At 42.9% G+C, this 18,955-nt stretch overlaps 3 protein-coding genes across 3 annotated transcripts; 2 read left to right on the plus strand and 1 right to left on the minus strand.

The window, feature by feature from the left end:
• Nucleotides 1-692: 692 nt before the first annotated feature.
• EAE97_007423 (uncharacterized protein) lies at nt 693-6,022 on the minus strand. Its single transcript, XM_038877938.1, has 6 exons — nt 5,785-6,022; nt 4,858-5,710; nt 4,329-4,794; nt 4,253-4,279; nt 3,973-4,200; nt 693-3,895 (listed from the first exon to the last, which is right to left on the minus strand). Exons 1-6 carry the CDS (start codon nt 5,902-5,904, stop codon nt 1,024-1,026), a joined length of 4,566 nt encoding a protein of 1,521 aa, XP_038731423.1. The 5' UTR covers nt 5,905-6,022; the 3' UTR covers nt 693-1,023.
• A 1,702-nt stretch (nt 6,023-7,724) lies between these two features.
• EAE97_007424 (uncharacterized protein) lies at nt 7,725-9,179 on the plus strand (the record flags this gene model as incomplete). The annotated part of the gene is made up of 1 exon (XM_038877939.1): nt 7,725-9,179. One exon carries the CDS (start codon nt 7,725-7,727, stop codon nt 9,177-9,179), a length of 1,455 nt encoding a protein of 484 aa, XP_038731424.1.
• Nucleotides 9,180-11,594: 2,415 nt separating this feature from the next.
• EAE97_007425 (uncharacterized protein) lies at nt 11,595-18,945 on the plus strand. The gene is made up of 9 exons (XM_038877940.1): nt 11,595-11,985; nt 12,047-12,539; nt 12,831-13,492; nt 13,541-13,725; nt 13,842-14,304; nt 14,441-15,372; nt 15,423-17,638; nt 17,762-18,263; nt 18,320-18,945. Exons 1-9 carry the CDS (start codon nt 11,691-11,693, stop codon nt 18,557-18,559), a joined length of 5,988 nt encoding a protein of 1,995 aa, XP_038731425.1. The 5' UTR covers nt 11,595-11,690; the 3' UTR covers nt 18,560-18,945.
• The last annotated feature ends 10 nt before the right edge of the window (nt 18,946-18,955 follow it).

The raw sequence follows: 18,955 nt of genomic DNA on the forward strand, positions 1-18,955 counted from the left end.
ATAGTTAGGGATCTTTTGCGATGCGACCGCGCATGGGTTGGAGATGTGCATTCCATTGTCTGGTAACATAGAGCAAAAGATTAACTCAAACATATTGAAATGCAATCCAAATCAATCCATTTGATGACGGTAAAACGTATGAAGCTTCTCCCAATTGTCGATTGTCAACTGCAAACTTCGTACTTATGGAACAATATCCATCTTATTTCCTTGATCTGTAAAACTCCGAACCATGATGTACAAATTGATGTTCGCGTCAAATGCAATACAGCGGACGCGTAAAATTCCCAAAAGAGAACTCCCAAAAGCGAATTGTCATGTGACATGTCCTGATTCAAAGTCTGAACCCCTCAACATCATCCTACCTCCAAAACACCTTCTATTTCTACATTGGGAACAGAATCTTTTTCACTCAATCAAGAGAGTACAAGAGTATGTACAAATGCTCAAATCTCTCTGATGAGGAGTGTTGCCTATCTGAATCATGTGACGAGCTGAAGAATGGAAAATTTCTATCTCCGAAATTGTTCCGTTGCTCAAATTTTTGCACGGGAGTGGTGGTGTTTTTGCCTCAAGAGTTCGAATTCGACGACACTTTTAAGCAAGATTCGATGATTTTGCGGTCCGAGATATATATTTATCTCATTGATATAATTGATAGGATGAACAGTCATACGCATGATTGCAATTCTTTTATCATACTGGTTTTTATGTATGAAATGGTTCTATAACTCACTATCCTATTCCTCATATCTAGAATTATTGATCTAGATGTATCTGAATGCAGGTCTAACAAAGCATATCCTTCCAACTTTCCACCGCAGTTGCGTGATATCCTCCCCGAGAAATCGATAACTCACTTCGCTGTGTCTCATACGCAAGCTGAGCTATCTTCAGAAGATAGAACGCATACATAAGTGGAGAGCCAACGCCTTTTTGTTTCCAACGCACCATTTTGAACATTCCAACGCAATCCTGATATGTTCAATCGACCCGGATTCTCCAACTGAGATTTGCAAACATCTATTCTTCTCCACTCCTATCCTCAGAGGGAGTATCAATCTGCTCCTCATTCATCTTACCAACTTTACCGGCCTCGCCAAATTCTTTCACTCCACCCTTCTCAAGCACCACACACCAATCTACTCCCCTGACCGCTTCAACCCGATGCGCAATAGTAATCACCGTACTTTGCTTCAACTCTTCTCTAATAAGCTCCTGAATCTTTCCAGCCGTTTCCTTGTCAATACTAGCTGTCGCTTCATCCATGATAATGATCGAACTTCTCCTCAACAACGCTCTCGCAAGCCCTACTAACTGTCTTTGACCCTGGCTTAAATTTTTCCCTTTAGAATCAATATTTGTATCGAGTGTCCAATTATGTCGTACAGCGATTTTGGAAAGAACGGCTGAACATTCAAAATCGGTGAATTCATCCATCGGATCAAGATTCGTACGCATAGTGCCTGGAAATAAAACAGGTTCTTGGGCGAGAAAGGTAATGCGCTTACGTAAAGCTTGAGTTTTGACTTGAGAGATGTCAATACCGTCGATGAGAATGCGACCTGTATTTGGTAGTGTTGTTGCGAGGAGAGAGAGAGCTAGTGTGGATTTTCCACTGCCAGTGCGACCGATTAGCGCAGTAGTTGAGCCGCCTTTGATGGTCAAGGAGATGTTCTTTAGTGAAGGTTCAAGATGAGGGGCGTATTTGATGCTGACATCCTCGAAAATTATGTCGCCACCTAGACGGGGCCAGTAGGCCGGTGGATCTATGTCGCCAGGAGATTCTTGATCGAGATGTAGAAGTTCTACTACACGTTCTACTGAAACGAACTCCATTTGTAGTTGGCCGTAAGATTGGCATAATCCCTTTGTTGATGCTACGAATCGACCTGCGGCTGAAAGAACAAAGGCTGTAAGACCAGGTGATAAATCTTGGTATACGGCTATGACTGTCATAAGAAATGTTGATACGGCAGAAAGTATATTGAATCGGAACGCGAGCCATGCTTGTAATGACCAATAGAAGTGATCCATCTTTTGGAAAATATCTGTCACTTCAATAACCCGATCCTGGAAACGACGTTCTGCGCAAAATGCACGTATAGTACCGAGCCCCTCAGTGAGAAGACCAAAGTTTGATATTAACGGAGTCAGTGAGACCATTTCTAGACGGCGCAAACTTTGAGATGTAGGTAAAAATCGCATGTATATCAATACAATTGTGATGACGAGAATTATTGCAAACGCTAAGAAGGTTGGCGTAAGAGATCCAATAACCAGAATAGATGTAAACCACATGATCATCAAGAATGCAAATGATGTAAAGTGAGAACTTAGATTTCCATCAATGACGCTGATATCTGATGTCATTCGATTCATCAAACGCCCTACTGGTGTCACATCGTAGAAACGGAATGTAGCATGGACTACTCTGGTCATGACCCTTTCGAAGATGCTTTTACCAGCGGTATAGACCATCAGTTGTGCAGAAGCCTGAAAAAATACCCAGGTAACAGACTGAGCCAAAGCAAGGAGAAAGAATCCAAGTAGCCATGGTTGAATGTTGGCCTCTGGGGAAGGAAGTCGACTTAAAGGATCTCTGGATGGTTTTCGTGGTCCTTCGTATGCTTCTCCCCAAGATTTGAGAAACCACGTTTCGGCAATATCAATTAGACGAAAAGCAGTCATTACCACTAGGATTAAAGCCCAATATCTCAGCTTTCCTGCTTTGATATATTCCCAATAGACCGAAGGTCTAATACCACCTTGCTCTCGATGTTCATCTTCCATGAATTTTTCGGGCATTGCTGCATCTATTTGATCTTCATCTTCCTTTTGCTCTTCCACTATAGAATTCGATGAATTTACTGTATGCAGTAATTCAGATGGAATGGAATTGGGATCGAACACCTCTGCTGTCCCTTCTGTCAATCTGATAATTTGTTGTGCGATTCCCTGACATAACTCCGTGCGATGAGTCACCAGTATAATAGTTCTTCCCTCTGCCAACGAACCCGTCAGACATTTCTTTACAACTGACTCCGCTGTATGGTGGTCAAGTGCAGAAAGAGGGTCATCAAGGAACAAGATTTTTGCATTGGAATATATCGCCCGTGCCAATGCGACACGGGCCCTTTGTCCACCAGATAGTCCAATTCCGTTTTCTCCAATCAAGGATAAATCGCCATTCTTAAAGTTGACCATATCCGGCACCAAAGCACAAGCATCTAATACTTGTTTGTATCGGACTTCTTGATATGGAGCAGAGAACAAGATGTTATCTCTTATACTCATGCTCTGTAGCCACGGTGTTTGTGCACAATAACCTACCACCTCATTGACAGGGCTGTATACACCACTAAGATGATCGAGCTCACCAAGCAGAGCCTGTAATAAAGCCGTCTTCCCGGAAGCCACTTCTCCATATATAAGCGATAATCCACTTGTAAATGAAAGAGTCATGTTCCTCAATACAGGAGCCGTAGCTCCAGGCCAAGCGAATGAGGCATCATTCATTTCAAGTCGACCATTCGTCTGTTGATTTGCCTCTACCTCTGGTTTATCAGGTTCTTTCATGAAGTCTTCTATACGTCCCATTGCAATTCGAGCGTTGAGCAGAGTGGTTACAAGATCTGGAACAGTCTGCAATCCCATCTGAAGCATCTGAAAAAGTTGAAGAGCAGGAAAGGCTACATCAACACGTAATGGCTGACCTGCCCAGACGCAATAGGCCCAGAAAGCCACCACAGGAAACATTCCACTGGAAAACATGTAAATAAATGACAAGAGAATACCCCAAGCCCTTGTTATGACACGCAGCCATAGTTCGTCTTGTCTTGCTTCCATAATGCGGCCTAACCAAATATCTTGCCATCCATACCAACGCAAGTGCCTATCAAAAATTTAGTTCATATAAGCAGAATTTAGGTGAAATTAGTAGTTTTGACCGAAACTAATCAAGTCACATACCTTATTGATTCAACTAGCTGTGTTATTTTATGAAGTTTGGTATCAGAGGCAGTTCTTCGTTGTCTTTCATAATACAAAAGAGCTTTCAAAACTAAAACATTAAGAGCTTGACCTATGAACACGGCTATCACCCCAATAAAACAGGGCCATCCGAGAAGCTTCCAGACAGCAATAATGGAAAGAACCAAACCAAGTGGTTGAGTAATGAAATTAGCAAAGTCCCAAAATCTGTATTATATATTAGCATGGAAAGATGGTGATTTTGAGATTTTTTCCTCACCGTTGCGCAACTTCATAAGCATCTCCCCTATAGGAATTGTTAGTGAGCATTTAAGATATCAGGAGAGAAATCTAACCTCATCAAATTCAGGATCTTTCCCATCGTGGCTGGTTCTTTTGGCTTCTTGGGTTCCTTGGATCGCAAACCAAAACATGATGTAAAGGGGTGTACAATAATTTTCAAGCCCTTCTTCCACCATGGAAGTATGGTATCTCTTGCTGAATTATGAAGGGAAATATCATTGGTTCCAGCGGTTCCATTGTCTCCATTGGTTTGACCGTTGGCCAGCTTGTCTTCCATGGGCTTTGTGCTGACGCTGATCGTTTTTCTTGACAACGATTTCTCGAAGAGCATTGTAATGAGTACTCCTCGAGACCTCTCATAAGAACGTCTACCATACCAGGTTGAAAAAACGTCGCATTGAGCAGACATTAGGCGGATGACAAGGGCAATCAGAGAGTAAGTCAATGTGGCTTGCTTTGGAGCTAGTTGATTTTCCATACTTGCAAGTATTTTTTGCAGTAGCAAAGGTGCAGCAATATCTTGAAGAACGTCAGCTATCAGGTTCTTATTTTCATGGCACCAAGAATGTATAAAATGCTTACCGGCAACCGATTTGTAAATCCCCAAACAACCAAGTATAACAAGATCAATCCCTGTGACATCTATAAGTCTTTTCAACACTGAGCCATTTGTATCTCTAAATTTCTCATGTAGTACTCTATGTTGGAATTCGTAACCGAGGCTCCAGACGTTGTCTTCGTTCAACTGTTGAGCTTTCCCTATCGACATGAGAGGCGACATCCAAGAAACACTCATAAATTGCCATAGAGTCAGATTGTCCTCTGGACTTCGAAGCGAGTCGCTTGGTGAACTAAATGCTGGACTGATTCGATCATTACCGAGGAATGGATCACGCATGGGCATTTGCAGAATGATAATGATCGCTGCAATTGAAGCCAACCAAGAAAGAACCACGGATCCGTCCTGCATATTCATATTCGAGTATCTATCAAGCAAAACGAAGTACTGTGAAACAAAAATGCTGATGTACAGAAAAAGCAAAGATTTTGGTGTTTTCGCAGGCTGAGTGATAGCAATGAGGAGACAAGCAACTGTCCATGCTATTGTGGGAAATATCATCACCATCATATGAAGGTTTTGATTTTGGTACAAGTTATGATAGAATATTGATGATAACTGTAATAATGTACCGAAAATTGAGACAGCCAATAAATATTTTGTCATGGGCGTGAACACGTGCCGTTGACGCCTGCTTTCAAGCTCTCCAGATTTCTCCTCTGGCTCCTTTATGAATGGATGAAGCCATGATGGTAATAAACGCGGGATTGGTATTAATTGTGTGAGAAATCCAAAGATGATTAAGGCACTGATGGCTGCTGGAATACCGGCTATAAATGGTATGAAGCAAGCTTCGAATCTTGCATTTACAGGGTCCTTGAATTTGCGTCAGTAATATTCATTTAAATTGGAGGGGAGACAAGGTGAAGAAGACTGAAGGGAAAACATACCCAAATTCGACTACATGAGGAGCTCTCGTTGTTAAAGTCGATTTCAGAGCTGTGGCTGCGGCCTCCTTGACCGTAAAGTGCAGCCATCTGGTCAGGCAGCAATACGAATTGACCCGCCATCTCCAAACACTGCTCTAATTAAGAGCTTTGCCCCTTCTCACAAGGAAAGGAAAAGAAGAAAAGGTAAAAGCTTTACGGTGATATCATTTGAGAGATGAAGATATACTTTTGATTAAAGCTGGGTAAAATATGAGAAATGATGTTGGTGTGTTTTGTCGACGGTCTGTAGGAATCATTATGTGTTGCTGTGCATGGAAGAAAGCGGCCATCAGATATGTGGAGAATAGAGGGCTGGCTGGGCTTACAAACGTCTAACGGTTCCTGACTAGACTTATTTATGCAAGTTTCCGCCAAAATTGACCAATCACTTCGGAAGGCAGAGAGCGATGATTACTTTAATGAGTTTAGCTCTAATTGATGGAAACAAAACAATGTCATGATTCGCTAAAGTCCTATCGAAATCGCCAAAAGTGGAGATTTTATAAATCGGTGAAGAGTGGCAAATAGAGAGTGGTAAACAAACTTTTTAGACGACATGCGGTCTACAGATGTAAAGTGCCTAACTGTATATTCACCGACCACACAGAGTGATCAAGATACTCTCGAGGTCAAATATTGAATAGAACATTCGGAACAAAAACATCCTTGGTGGTTCTAACGAAATGCTTACCATTAGATAGGTATATCTACATTGCTACGCGCCGTGAATCAAAGAGGTGTCGGCAATGCTCGGGAAGCTGTAGGCTTTTCTGTCGTCACCCGTCCTAAAGTCGTCTTACTACCACACATTCTGTGCCTCTTGCTTGATTTACTGTGAAGTACTTATCTTGTGACACAGAGCAAGCTTGTTTGCCAATATACGAATCATTACTCCAGCTCACACTGGACAAAAAGATTACAGCCCATCAAGGTTGCTAATCTATCAGAATGGCTCGTCAAGGTGCATCTCGAAAGAGTTGATACCCACTTTTGGTGTATCGTGATTTTGTGGAGTGGCAAAGTTCGCGATGCAATTTCACTTCCTTGCCTTGTCGAAATCTACTTCGTATATTCACTGCGTCTGTGGTTTTCTGGATAGCATTGACTTGAGAGCTACTCACGTGCTACTCAAGAGTTTCAAAGTTCTGTGTAAGCTTACTTATCTCATCCTCAGACCACACGGTGATTACATAATTTTTGGCCTTGATTTCGAGACAGGACATTTCGAAGCTTTATCTCGAGGAGATAAACGTTCCCCCGATCCCTGATTGGCCGAAAAAAATTCGATCATTAGTAAGCCGCAACACGACCATGAACAGGATCAAGATATTATTTAGAATTCTAATTAAAAACGTTTTATCGACGAAGAGATTCTGAATATTGAGATAAAAGCTTACGGTCGTTTCCGAAGCATTTTACAATTTTCTTTGGGTCCTGTTGACCCATAAATTTCTCCACAAAAACCCTTGAATATTTTCCCAATCAGGTAAGGATTAATTTCTGCTTCAAGGCCTAGACGCGCAAGCCCAAAGTATCTTCCAACGGCAAAGGAAAATTCAACGTTTTGATGCTGTAGTGTCTATGTTGACATTTTCGACTTCAGAGGTTTTCAGAACTTCCGAATCATGATTCGTACAATCGTTTAATTTGTTTGATACGGCGCTCTCAGGCTATTAGTGTTACGTTGTTCGCAGAGCCAGTGCTAGCTGATACATTGCTTTCCTATCACCACCACTTTCCGCCGCAAACACGCATTGTTTTGATTAAAACACGTAAGTTGTTGAAAGAAGGCTTGATTTAGTGATTCAGGCCAAGTTTCTCAGGGATTCATAGCTTGTACCACTTATTAGAATGTGTATTCGTATCTAGGTGAAAGGTGCACCAGAACGACGGAGGGCAGAATGCTATCAAGTATGTCCTTACCTAGAACGATAATCAGACTTCGAATACCACGTCAAGCCCGATATAAAGACTTCAATATCAAGTCTCTAATTTTACTTTGCATACTTGGTATCTTGTGGACATGTAAATTGACTTCATTTCTCCACCATGTGGGTTCTGCATCGACTCTGAAACCTATCACGGAATATGAGATCAAGGAGATTTCTCTTGTCGCTCGCCATTTTATCAAAGTACCTGTCTCTGAAGATGACTTTGGTGAGATGGGGAGAAGAATCCAAATTATCACAAAATGGTTAATGCAAATCGGTGTGGAGGGTAATCCAATCACTACCAATGCATTTTTGGAGTACGACGCACTAGTAGAGAAGACCATCACCTCTATTTTCCCTTTCATACAGAGAGGAACTGAATCGCCAAGCCAGAATCCCACCCCCTTCGCCAACCTCAGAAAATCATTTGTGCCCGGCTCCCGCGGGATCGTTATACCTACAGGCATAAAAGCATTCCGGTATACATGCCATCTTACCCTCAATCTCCGTTCCATTCTCAAATCAACATTACCTATACAAATAATCTATGCCGGTAATTCGGATCTTCCACCTCAATATCGCTCCGCCCTTCAATCTCTCTTTTCCATTTACAATATCGAGGCAATCGATTTCTTGGATTTAACAAAGATTTTGGATGATACAACACTGCAATTATCAGATGGATCGAGTAAATGGGCTGTCAAACCGTTTGCACTCTTAGCATCAACCTTCGAACAGGTGATTTTAGCCGACTCTGATGCTATTTTTCTACAGCCCCCGGAAATCATTCTGGATACGCATGCTGCGTATGCGGAAACGGGGACTTTATTCTTCCATGATAGACTGATTGGCAAAAAACTATATAGATATCGTCATGAATTCTGGCGTTGGCAAATGAAAGATCACACCCCTAGTCGCACATTTCGCAAATCTCAAGTGATGAATGAGAACTTTGGACAAGAACAGGATTCTGGAGTGGTGGTTTTGGACAAGAGCAGATTGGGAGTTCTTATGGGATTATTGCATGCGTGTTGGCAGAATACATATGTAGTGAGAGAAATAATCACGTATCGCAATACGCATGGGGATAAGGAAACTTACTGGTTGGGCATGGAGTTGAGTGGGGTGGAATATAGTTTTGCTGAGAAGTATGGGGGGATTATTGGGGGGCATGTATGGAATGTGACGGATGGGATAAGGAGGGAGGATGTTTGTGGGAGTGTTATTGCGCATGTGGATGAGAAGGGGGAGTTGCTGTGGTTTAATGGTGGGTTGGTGAGGAAGAAGAGTGATAGTGAGGGGATGAGAACTTTTATGGATGTGAAGGAGGATATGAGGTGGGCGTTGGATGGTATTGGAGGTGGAATCGATGGGGGAATGAATGTGATGCGGCGTGTATGGAGGGTGGAGCGATTAGGAATATGAGTGTAGAAGTGAAGGAGACTATCGCAGGAAGTGTAGAGGTAGCCAAGGGAGTGGATAACAGATTTGCGGAGTTGATGGGGTTGCTGGAACCGAAAGTGATACACATAGAGGGACAACATGAGTCTTCCGTTGGAGAAGTCGAAGTGGGATTGGAGGAAGCAGATCACCGGAGTCTTTAAGAAACTAAAGTCTTTGTAATACTGAAGTTGTCATGATACGAGCAGCGATTCATTAAATATACGAATTCTTCTAACCTCATATATCGCAGTACTTTGGTTAATTTCATCTGTTTGACTTTGAATATCGAGATACACGATGTATGGTGGTATTGAGATTATACACAACGACTTTGTGTGAGGCAATCTCATGGATACTTTTGATCGAAGATAAAGATTAGGTATAGATTGACCCGGCTGAGCCAGGCTAGGAAAGTAGGATTGGTAGATGGAGCTTTGATATATTGAAAAACAACGCCCATGAAAGAAGGATATTGAGGAGGTTTGGAATGGGAAGGGCATGTAGGAGGATGTATGTGTGTATAATAAGTATGACATGTATGGGAAAGCAAGATAATGGAAAGAATTCCTATGTTCTCTTCAGATTTCTCGTGTATGAATTTGAACTCCGCAAAGAAAGAGTAATTACTGGTGGATTATGTACAGCTTTTCAAGTAGGCCTGTGTCGGATATTCCCAAATTGAGGAAACTAACAGGTGCTGGAATGTTGAAAGAGAACTCTAAGACTACCTCGACTGCGTATTCGATCCAGTTCATTCACGCTAGTACAGTTGTGATTTTTCGAATTAATCGTAGATGATATGCGTCTAGCAGAAGAGGTATTTCTCGCCACCACTCATCATTTTCCAGCTGGTGAGATATGTCCCGGAAAGCAGGGTATGTGAACATGCAAGACACTGAAGAAGTTCGTATCAATAGTAAGCAATTCCTTACTACATTTCATGACCATGCAGGTAGGTACTCGCAGCCACTCAATACCCATACCTTTCGCTACTACACCTAGATTAAGCATCTCAACAACACTGGTGCAGATAAGAAGAATATAGCTAGCAAGCCTCAAGCGTCAATGAAGCAATGCAATTCAGCCTTTCCATTTACCCTTGCGATGTTCCTCTGGAAATTTCGTACCAAACAAATCACTCCATGTGTTCTCTATCCCACCATATATATGAAGATCTAATCGCAAACTCTTCCGATTTTGATTGTAGAGTTGCAATTGAGTCATGTTATTGCAGGAAATCAAGAATGTTGATTAGGCCACCCTGCTACTCAGTGATGTTGGGAGGGTAGTATTGCAGAAAGATGGCGAATGAGAATTTGCTATGTATATTGCGGCTGAGCAGGCTCGAGGTAGAGTGAGACTAATTGCACACCCGGGTGTCATGTAGCTCTCAGATTGCTTCCTGCTAAAAGCTAGAGCCACCAGGGAAAATGATAAAGGGTGCCGTCACGTGAGAGCTCGGGCTTCGAGCGAGCGAGTGTGGCTATCCATACGTGGGAGAAAAAAGAGGCCGCGATTGACCATTTAAATCTTAATTGAGTTATGAATCAACCACAATCATCAATAAATCTAAGAGATCATAATTATTGTTATCTTTTAATGATTAATGATATTTGTTTTTATCGAAGGATATATTTTATTTCAAATTCAAAGGAAAATATCGAATTATTGCAAGTGCTAAGATGTGGTGAGTGCGGCTAGGGAAACTTTTGATGATTTACCATGTCGTGCAATGGCTGGATATTGTAAAGTACAGCTCAGCAGCATGAAACGATTGTATTCGACACCCATCAAATGTGGCAACCTGCAAATAATCCTGCGTGGGATGGGTTCTTCTAACACTTTGATTATATTTCCGTAACGGAACAGTCCGGGAATATTGATCTGTGGTCAATGGAGAACTTGCCATCGTGATGGATAAATACAAACCTGGCAGGCTGTGTTGCCGCACTTACACGAACCGCACACCATCTAATGGCTCGGTGCGCGGGGATCGGTAGGTCAGCCTCATTGTGATCCTAGTGATTGTACTGGTGGGAGCAGGGCTCATGAATGGAAACTGTTGAGATACCTAACACTCATGCTATCCATCAGTCTCGAGGCTTCTTCGTTCCTTGATTCTCATTTACTTTTTCCAATAGCAAACGTTTCTCTTGCGCTTTTTGACTTTACACATTCTCTGTCGTGGAGTAATCTTTTTTCCATCGCGAATTAGTTGATCGAACGCAGTCTTACCAACTCCAGTCAAGAGCTATTGGATCAATGCAGCGCAAGATCTTTTTGCTGCTGTTTCTAGCCTCGCGGGCCGGTGCAGATGGTACAGATGTCACGAACAATATTTTCTCGGACCTAGGGCCCTAAGTATTGGAAGGAAGTTCGAGCATAAAGTTTCATCGCTGATACAATCTCAGGCTTCTGGCTTTGTTTGGCGAAACTTTTGCCCAACAATTCCTGAGAGAATCTTTCACATGGCTTGACCACGTAATCTTCGCCATGGCTCCATTGGGCATCATTACTGCTATTATAGGCGCCATTCGAGTTGGCGGTCCACCGCATCTGAAAGCTTTGATCGGTCGTGCACGAGAGAATCGAGCCTCTGCAGAGCTTGATTTCATGTCCTCGACTTCACATGAGGTATCTGAGCTATGGAATGGACGCAGCATAGTCCGGACTATGGGGAAAGGCAAGGTTAAGCAAATACTCTTTCTGGAGGGATGTGGTCCTCCGAAGAAATTTGGTCTCTTGACTTTGTCTGATCCCGAAATAGAAATATATATGACAAGAAAAGGTACGTCTGGGTCCTGTGTCTTCGTTTACATTGGAAATGACACGTTCGATGCTTTCAAAAGCATATAGTGATCCACTCATTGATGAACTAAAGGAACTGCGGCCAAAAAAGACACAAAAGCCTTGGAAAAGAACAAGTGTATCAAAAAGCCCTGACAACAACTCACACAACAACATGTCTGGAGGAACCAATTCCGAAGAGGGCCGTTTTGAAATCGATGGCTTTGATCGAGCTCCGAACATTTCTTTAAATATACATCCCAAGCAAAACAGAGGAGAATTGTTTGTCGCTGCCGTCTTAGGTATAATTCTTCAGGCGGGAGTCATCGTTTTTTCTGCCGTTGTTGCCTACGACAATCGATTCGGAGCCGCGGTAGGCGGACGCCCAAGCGCTTATGCGTTCCCGACTTTGGCCAGTGGAACAGCTGTACTGGTTATCGGAATGGGTATCTGCGCTTCAGTCATTGGAGAGAGCACCGATGAGTGTGTTTGGGAATTGAAGGCAGATCTCAATGCTACAACGCAACAAGCTGAAGGGAATCATCAATCAATCTAGTGAAGATGTCGAAACAGGAGGTGCAAATCATTCTCATAATTACCATAAGCATTTATGGAGAAGAACTTTTGGAGTATTCACCCAAATGCTAATGAAAGGTGGCGAAAGAAAGACTAAATTCTCGTTTGAAGCACTTAAGCCCAATGCAAAGAAGGGTGATTCACAGTCACGAAAATTCCTTGTTTTCTGGCTTGGCTTCAAAAGCGCTTTGTTGTCAGCGACCAGACCTTCGATTCATATATGCTTATGGCAAGAATGGAAAAGGAACTAATCATGACCTCTTGTCGCAGCGACAGACATTCTTTGGGTGCTGAATCTCCACATCCTATCATCGAAGATAGTTCCAACAAAACAGAGGCTTCTCAAACGCCCAGCCTCCGAATTCAGCTTTCAAATACTGTATCTAATAGAAGCGCTAGATCTTCCCACTCTCGTCTGATGACGTGCAAGGCTCAGAAACCTCCTATCCCGTCAAAACAGATCCCGCCATATGAGTCAACTTCCAAGTGGATCAACACGCTCTGTATCATAGGGACATCTACAGGAATCATTGGATTTATATTGCAGTTTGAAGGCTTTCGCGGCACCAGCTGGGTTAGTTCAATTGCACAGCTTGTTGCCATTCTAATAATGACTGTTGTTCGAGCCATTATCCGTCGGGGTATGCTGGATAGACCTATTGACCAGAAGATTCCGGACAAATATGAAATTGACTGGCTTGCACTCAGGATTGGCAATAATGACAATTACTTGAGCGATTTTAGCAGATCCAAAATTCATCCCTCAGATATTCCTCCCTACGATCCTTCATGGACGGTTTGCAGTCAAATGAATCCAACCGTTCAAGTGACTTTCGGATTGACGCCCATCACCAATGAGTCGATAGTTCAGGAAATTGTTAAAATACGGAAACGTATATACGGGTTGACTGCTGGGCTAGAAGCACGCCTAAGTGAATTGCCAACACCTCGAGTTACCAACATATGCGCTGGTCACTGAGAAATCCCTGTCCGGTTGGAACCAGATACTTCTGACTCAACAATACCTGAGTTCCACGAACATATCAAAGGGCCCAGAGCAGCGCCTGAAGCTCTCATAAGAGAATGTCTCCAAATGCTCACCACTTGGGAGAAGCCCACTGCGTCTTGGGACCCTGCTAAGAATGGTTCGACGATGCAGAAATACGTGAGCATTAGGAAACGTCTACAGGAGCTCATTGACTGGTGGGAAACAATAAAGATGGCTTCGAGGCTCAGAAGGTTCTCAACGCACGGACCCGTCTTCGAGAGCTCACTGACTAGTCTGATCCGGCGATAAAAGCCAGCGCTGCCTCTGCGGCTTCAGCAATCGAAACAATCATGAATATTTTCAAAGTCTGGCCGGATTCTTCTTTTCATTGGCTCATAGATGTTAAGATTGGGACAGGTAAAGACACCACCACGCAAAAAGTTAAACTTCACGCGACAAGAAAGACTATTACACAAAACTCATGGAGTGTCTCCGCCAAAGGCACTGAGTCGATTCTTTCTTTGTGGATATATCATTTTACTTATAACCATCAGAGGGGTAACCGGGCTCGAAATAGCACCGAAAATATTTCTCGTGATATACACTCCTTTCAACGAGTCATCGGCCCCTCGAGATCTACACTCAAAAGAGATATGACGTGGTGGGCCGGTATTGAGAGTGCTGAAGCACTTGGTGAGTTCTCATGGGATGATGAACACGATTCAGAAAGTCTTAGCATGGGTTTTTGTCTACCAGGTAAATTATAGTCTCTCTATTTTCTCACCCATAGCCCACTAGAGATTGAGCACTAGTCATATATATCAAGAGAGCTCTAATGGTTATTCTGGGATAGCACGAATACTCGGCAATTTTCTAACGTTTCAAATAGCAGATTTCGACCACAACGAGACTAGTAAGGGAGCACTTTCCCAAAAATCCTCATACTATGCGATGATCACCAACGTTTCGAAGGAGAAATTTCTCGCTCAACATATTTTTTCCACCTTTTTGTGGGCGGTTGTAAATTCCTTGCCACTATCTGAGATGGAAAATATACACCCAACAGAAGTTGTGTTACCAAGGGACGATAAGCTCAGACTAAACGAGGAACACCCGAACTGGAATTCTTTACGATTAACCAACAAAACGATCAAGCAAATGACCAAAGCCGTCGAGAGTTCTGGCCTGGGAACGTTGGAAGACGCCAATTTACTGATAATACCCCCACTTAGCTATGCTGACAAACTCCCTAACGAAGGCATAGTGGACATAGTACGAAAAAAGGTCAAAGATAATGAACTGGGCCACCGAGATTTTGCTTGCAAACTTTATGGGGGATTACTGAAACTTTGCGACGATCTACCAGCAGAGGGGACATTTGCATATAAAGTAGTCAGCACAACGGTTGACTTCCTTGTGACTGCCACATCTGCCTCAGAAACTAAAAAATACATGGAATCATACGATGGAGATTTGGAGAAGAGTAAAAGAATGTTAGTGAATATCTTGAGGTCTAATCATAAAACATGTGTAGATATGCTGCAGTCACTTTACGCAAAGCAAGGTCGGCTCAAGAACTTTGGCAAGACAGGCTTGCTAGACGATAGACCCAAATACAAAATCAAAACATGGGCAAGAAACGAGCAAACAATTGTACAGAAAGAAGTTATCGATGATATTACTTTATATCTGGATGAAGGACACACGAGGCAATTCCTCGGTGCTACTGATATACTCGGTTGGACACCTCTACACTACGCAGTGATCTATTCTTTGGAAGCAGTGCAGAAATTAGTGAAGAAGAAGAAAGAGCTAGTTAATGATGTGACCTTGCGGGCCGTACTCCCCTGCATTACGCCATTATGAAACAAAAGAACAACTTGAGACAAGATAATGCAGAAAAAATTATCAAAAAACTCTTGGACGCCGGAGCAGAACCTTTGAAAGGGCGAGATGACCTGGTTCCACTTCATTGCGCCGTGAAAACGGGAAATATCGAAGCTACTATATTACTTCTGCAATGGGAGCTCCATGAAAAGACACTAAATTTCAAAGATTATTCGGGCATGACTCCTTTACACTTTGCAGCTCTCGGTGGAAATCCAGAAATTATGGAAATCCTTCTCAAAAAAGTCGTCAGCGCCCAGGATCTCAATGCGCAGAATCGGCTTGGGCGGACTGCACTACATGTCGCAGTGAAGGGCATAAACACCGATGGCTCTTCTAAGAGAGCCAAGACCATCGAAAAACTTACCAACAACGAGGCAAGTGTTGCGATCAAAGACAAAGATAACAAAAAGGCTTTAGATATGGCTGTTGAGATGGAGTATGAGATAAATTACTGCCGTTTGCGGGGAAGAATAGTCTCCGAAGAGCCCAGTCACTTTGCAGATAATTTAGAAAGTGAACACCAGGACAACCCGGACAATTCAAACGACGATAAAAATCAGGAGATCAAGATTGGTGTCAAAAGAAAATATAAGAACCCGAATTTTCTGGCGAAGGCTGGAATACCCTCGAAAGAAGAACAGCTAACTTTGGCCATCAAATCACTATTGAAGAAAGAAAATTTGACTGCTGACGGCGAAGATCTTTTGCTCTGGGCCGTTGAAAACAACTTCAAGACTCCTTTCGAATTTCTCATTGACTCGAAGGAAATCGCGATAGACATCAGCCAACTTACTACAAATAATGGACGATCAATTCTCCATTTAGCAGTGGATGCTGAGTCCGACACGATGGTAGATAGGATACTGGAGCGGTGGAGGCATAGCAATAGTTCTTCTCGGTCGAAGCCATCACCACATATTAATCTAGCCGATCACCAAGGTGTTACCGCACTCATGATAGCAGCATCTAAAGGATATGAGCCTGGAGTCAAGAAGCTTCTTGCAGCTGACGTTGACATACATCTCAAAGACATGAATGGACGCACGGCTCTTTCTTGGGGAGCAGAGATTGGTCAGCTGGGAATCCTAACTCAGCTCATAGAAAGTGGGCTTACCCTAAGCAATTCCTGCATGACCAAATATTCACCCATGTTTGTTGCCGTTGAAAATGGTAGACACGAGGCAATAAGACTTTTTCTTGCCAACGGTGCGGACTCCAATGAGGTTGACAATGACGGGAATAGTGTTCTCTGCCATGCAGTGATATGTGGACGCACAGAATGTGTCAAGGTTTTAATTGAGCATGGTGCCGAACTTGAGAAGATGAGTGGCATGTACAAGCAGACGGCGCTCTCTTTCGCTGCAAAAAAGGGTAACCTCGAGAAAGTCAAACTTCTTTTGACTTCAGGTGCTAGAGTGGACGCCCAAGATACGGATGGCTGGACTCCACTGATCTGGGCATTGAAATGCGAGCACCCAAAAGTCGTGAAGCTTCTACTCGGCGAAGAAGTTGAGAGCGTCTCGAGTAAAAATCGATACATGGAGCAGCTCGATTCTGCAATGACTTTGGCGTGCAACACTGGTGATGAGGATCTTGTGGAGCAATTGTTACATCTAGGTGTAAGTTCTAATGTACAAGACGCTGACAGTGGATCGACAGTTTTGATCGAAGCATGTAGAGGAGGCTTTTTAGGGACTGTAAAGATACTATTAAGGGATCAAGGGGATGTAAATGCGAAGAATAATTCTAAGGAGACGCCTCTTTTGCTGGCGGCTCGCCATGGATTTAATGAAATCACGGGATACCTTTTGGACGCAGAAGCAAGCATCGAAATAACAAATGAAGTAAATGAAACGCCACTTCTGTTAGCAGTTCGTTACAACAACGAAATCATCACCGGGTTGCTTTTAGATAGGAGGGCGAATACAAATATCGCATCCAACACAGGTGAGACACCACTGTTATGGGCTACTCGCAATGGAAATGAAGATATCACAACGTTACTTTTGCAGAAGGGAGCGCATGTCAATACCGCAAACAACTCAAATGAAACACCCTTATCACTGGCGGTTCTCAAAAGGAATATGGATAGCATCAAATTACTTCTGAGTAAAGGAGCCGATATAAAACAGGAATGGGGCAATTATCGACGAACGTGCTTGTTACACGCGATTTATGCAGAAGACGAGGAACTTGTACTGTTGTTATTACAGTCAGGTGCAGAACCTGAAAGAGAACGGAAGCACACTCGAAACGCACTATAAGAAGCTATTCGGTGGAGAGCCGAGAACATTGCAGACCACCTTTTATCTCACGGTGCTAGTGCGGAGTCGAAAGACTTGCAAGGAAGAACTGCATTTCAGTTTGCAGCACAAATCGGCGCTTTGTCAATGTTTAAAAAGCTAATCAAGGAAAATTCTGAAGGATTGCATCTGATCGGAGGAACTTTCCATGACTTGCAGGATCGGGACCTCACACACCACGCTTCTGTCAGCGGACCGACGGATCTGATATCGTACCTAATAGATCGCTTCTCTTCCAACGAACACAACTACCACCGGAGAGACATCAATGGTTGGACTCCCCTTCACTGGGCTGCGCAGGCTGGCGACTGGAAAGTTGTACAAATGCTTCTTGAAGTAGACGCTCGCTCAGATGCCAAAGTACTCGAATCGACTAAAAAATGGACTCCACGGCAAATCGCAAGCTATAATGAGCACACAAATATTGTGGAGTTACTCGAGTCATCATCTATTCCCGATGAAATTCTGCCCCCAGCAGGTATGTCACACGGATCACTCGTCTGCGATGGGTGCAACTGTAGGGTGAGTAAACGAAAGAAGTGTATTTATCTAGATATTTACTAACTCACACAACAAAGATACGTGGCATCCGTTTCCATTGTCAAGATTGCGAAGACTTTGATTTTTGTGAAAAATGCAAGGCCACAAGTGATACGACACACCCAAACCACGAATTTGATAAGATCGGCGCACAACGAGAAACCGAACCGGAACAAGAGGTTAGCCCACAGCAGGAGAATGGTTTGATGCAAGATGACTCTTCCAGTGAAAACCAGTCTTTATATGAGGATTCTGTCAAAGATGATGTTGCGTTTTAAATGGTTCCTTGATTGCTTTCTTTGACGGCTTTGAATTCGATTTCGAAGCTACCGTTGCTGCTTATTCAGATCAAAAAACTACTCGTGAGGCCAGAAGGTATGACACACTCTACACACAGACAAGACCCATAAGGTGGTAAAATACAAGATGATTGATGACCCATACTTCGGTGGAGTGTTGCATATTTTCTGGTCGCACGAGTAAGGAGTCGGTCGTCGCAACAGTAAGAGCTAATTTTTGGATATAAGTTAAGGTGTGATATTATCTATGTGTTAATCCAAATTTACATAAAGACGATAGCGATGTGTTCGGTTTTATATAAAAATCTAGTCATTTTGCACTCAAAATTCGTCGAATTTGATCATGAGGTTCAAGGCACGACTAATAGAAACCAA

Source organism: Botrytis byssoidea (genome assembly GCF_014898295.1).
Source record: "Botrytis byssoidea strain MUCL 94 chromosome Unknown BBYS_014, whole genome shotgun sequence".
In the NCBI taxonomy this organism is placed as follows: Eukaryota; Fungi; Ascomycota; class Leotiomycetes; order Helotiales; family Sclerotiniaceae; genus Botrytis; species Botrytis byssoidea.